We start from the raw sequence: 3,026 nt of genomic DNA, 5'->3' as shown, positions 1-3,026 counted from the left end.
GTGTGTGCCTATGTTGGTATATGTGTGTGTGAGTATGTGTGTGTATGTGTGTGTGAGTATGTGTGTGTGTATGTGTGTGCACATTTGTGTGTGTATGTGTGTGTGTGTGTGTGTGTGTGTGTTGCTGTTGTTGTCATTATTTGTATAGCATTATAGTATCATAACAGCCAATTAATATTACTGAACAGTTTCATGGCAAAGTGTTTCAAGAAATGGAGAGGTAAAATTACCAACCATTGGATGTGGCTGAATAGAAAAGTATGGCTTGGGTTCTTAGCTATTTGAGGTTTGAAAACAACACATCTGGTTTATGGGTCTCAGAGGTGCTGTAAAAAATGGGATGAAATTCACAGTTGATAGAATACATCTACAGAAAACAAATTGCAAGAATATAAAAGAACAAGGCTGGCTCTTAAGCCTGTTAGAATTATGTTTCTTGGATTGGTACCTTTTAGCCCATGAAACTTGAAAAATTTTTGATATCTGTGGAAATGTAAATCACTTTCTCTCTTGTTGTGCATATCTTCCTTAAAATTAGGAAATCAATTTCAATTGACTTAATATCAAATTTAAATGCAAATCAACTGAACTGTTAGTCTTTGTTAAATTGTTTCTTGCAATGACCAGCCTTTTAAAAAATATCTTTTATTTCTTGAACTGCTTCAGTGAATTAAAAATCTCAGTCAAACTTGATTTATAAAAATCAATATAATGTATATTAAAAGGAATTATTAATATAACAAAAAAAACAAAAAAACAATCATTTTTCCTTCAAGAACAACGATTAATCATCTCAGCATTTTCTAATCTTACTTGGCCCTTGAGCACTCATATTACTCTGTCTTATGCAATGTATATTTACTAACATTGTTTTGAATTAATCATGCATTATCTCATAGCTTTGAGATCTCAATGATATGATTGCATATTTTTAAAATGGCATTGTAGAGAATGTTTGAGAAGCCACATCTGGCTGATTTAAACATAAAACAGGTAGAATATTTGGGCCTGACGTGGTCAGTTTACCAACCATATGATTCTTGGGTGCCTTTTGCAGAGTTTGCTGTGTTGCAAGAATTTGGATCTATTTTCTAATTTGAGGATTGTTGTTTCTTCCTCTTTTGCCTCCACCAATCTTAAAGGTCCTATAAAAGACACTAGCTTTCTAATATTAATTAAGCAATAAAAAAGATATTCTTTTTCAGTATTTTGTATATGTATCCTTTCATTTCTTCTATTTTTAGTTGGATGTGGTTGCATATCAAGAAAGTAACACAAAAGTTTCAACAATGTCTCAGATATTGATTAATGTAACCCGAAACCCTAATGCTCCAATCTGGGAGAGTAGATTGTATAATAAATCTATTAGTGAAAACTATCAAGTTGGTACATCTGTCTTACAACTGGCTGCTGATGACAAGGATCAACAGGTTAGTAGCTTCCAGATGTTTCTTTAATGTTTGTTCTACCTTAAGAGGTGCTTTTTGTTTCTATAAATTAGGTTTAAACTTGAAAATTTAAACTTGATAATTTATATTGAATACACCATTTAAATCTTACACCATAGTTTCTTGTAGTATTTGATGTTCAAAATGAGGGCACCTCTTTCCTTTTTTAATATTTTTTTGATAATTATATTCTGTGCAACATTTGAATTGTTTGTTATTAGTAAAATGTTATCCTCTATTAATTTATATAATCTCTTAACTTCTGTTGTCTTTTACAAGTTTCATATTTAAATAATCATTTGTTTATTCTACTATTAGGACAAGTTAACCTACTCTTTGGTGTCACAGAATACTGGAAACACAAACTATTTCTTTTTAGAAGAAGACACAGGTATACTTTACCTGCTGAGATCCTTGAAAAATATCTCTTACAATGAATTTAGTGTAAGTATATGTTACTTTGACTTAAACAATTAAAAGTTTAATTTTCTTACATTAATTTCTAGGTTTTCAAATTCAAATTCCACAAATGTATGTGTACATGCACATGCACACACACACACATACGCATGCACACACACACACACACGCACACACACACGCACACACAAAGACAAAAATTTGACTACATGCAGCATATTTTACAAATCTAGCTGAGGCTTATAAAGATACAGTGTTATGCAGTGGAAAATACTTCTACATAATGATGTACACAAACAGATTTTGTTTGTAGAGTTTACCAAAAGAGCTTACTGAAATAGCTACTGTCAAAAGCACAAGCACAATTCTTTTAATAGTCAGCAGTAGTCTACCCTAGACAAAGGTGAACTGCTAACACATACACACACACACACACACACACACACACACACACACACACACACGCCTTTACTGCACACACATATATACAACATACTTAGGAAATCTTGTAATGATGGGACATAATCTTTTCTTAATAAATCTGCTTAATAAATATACTTGTGTTAGTCCTAGTTACTTGCATTACAAGTGTGTCTCATCAACACGAGTCACTCTGTATATGTATAGGGATAAAAGATGGCAAGCTGGCAGAAATGTTAGCATGCTGGGTGAAATGCTTAGTGGTTTTCCACCTGTCTTTACATTCTGAGTTCAAATTCCACTGAGTTTGACTTTGCCTTTCATCTTTTCAGGGGCAATAAATTAAGTACCAGTTGTGTACTAGGGATCGATCTAATTGACTGGCTCCCTCTCCCAAAATTTCAGGCCTTGTGCCTAGAGTAGAAAAGGATGTATATATATATATATATATATATATACATCCTTTCATAATTTTTTCCATTCATAATTTTTTCATTCATATTTTTTATTATTACATTTGTAGAAATAAATAATCTTGTATTTTTCTATTATTCAATTGATCTTTAATCATAATTAAATAAACGTCTTTAGCTTTAAATAGTATAGCTTTAACTATTACACCGGTTAAATATGTACTAATTTTATCTTCCTTATTATTTTAAACTTAAACTTCGTTCAACTTGTATTTAAAACAATGATAATTTAAAACAATGATAATTTAGGTAAGATGTTTTTTGT

The 3,026-nt window shown here is 31.3% G+C and overlaps 1 protein-coding gene across 1 annotated transcript in view; it reads left to right on the top strand.

Annotated features, from left to right (window-relative positions):
* Positions 1 to 3,026, top strand: part of LOC106874390 (uncharacterized) — a 280,957-nt gene that overhangs the window by 213,773 nt on the left and 64,158 nt on the right. The window contains exons 115-116 of the mRNA XM_052968226.1: positions 1,245 to 1,430; positions 1,767 to 1,892. Of these exons, the coding sequence (XP_052824186.1) occupies positions 1,245 to 1,430; positions 1,767 to 1,892 (312 nt within the window). The remainder of the gene's footprint in view (positions 1 to 1,244; positions 1,431 to 1,766; positions 1,893 to 3,026) is intronic.

The sequence above is a fragment of the Octopus bimaculoides genome, chromosome 5, assembly GCF_001194135.2.
Source record: "Octopus bimaculoides isolate UCB-OBI-ISO-001 chromosome 5, ASM119413v2, whole genome shotgun sequence".
Taxonomy (NCBI): domain Eukaryota; kingdom Metazoa; phylum Mollusca; class Cephalopoda; order Octopoda; family Octopodidae; genus Octopus; species Octopus bimaculoides.
Note: the sequence above shows the minus strand (reverse complement) of the source record. Positions and strands in the feature narration are given on the sequence as shown.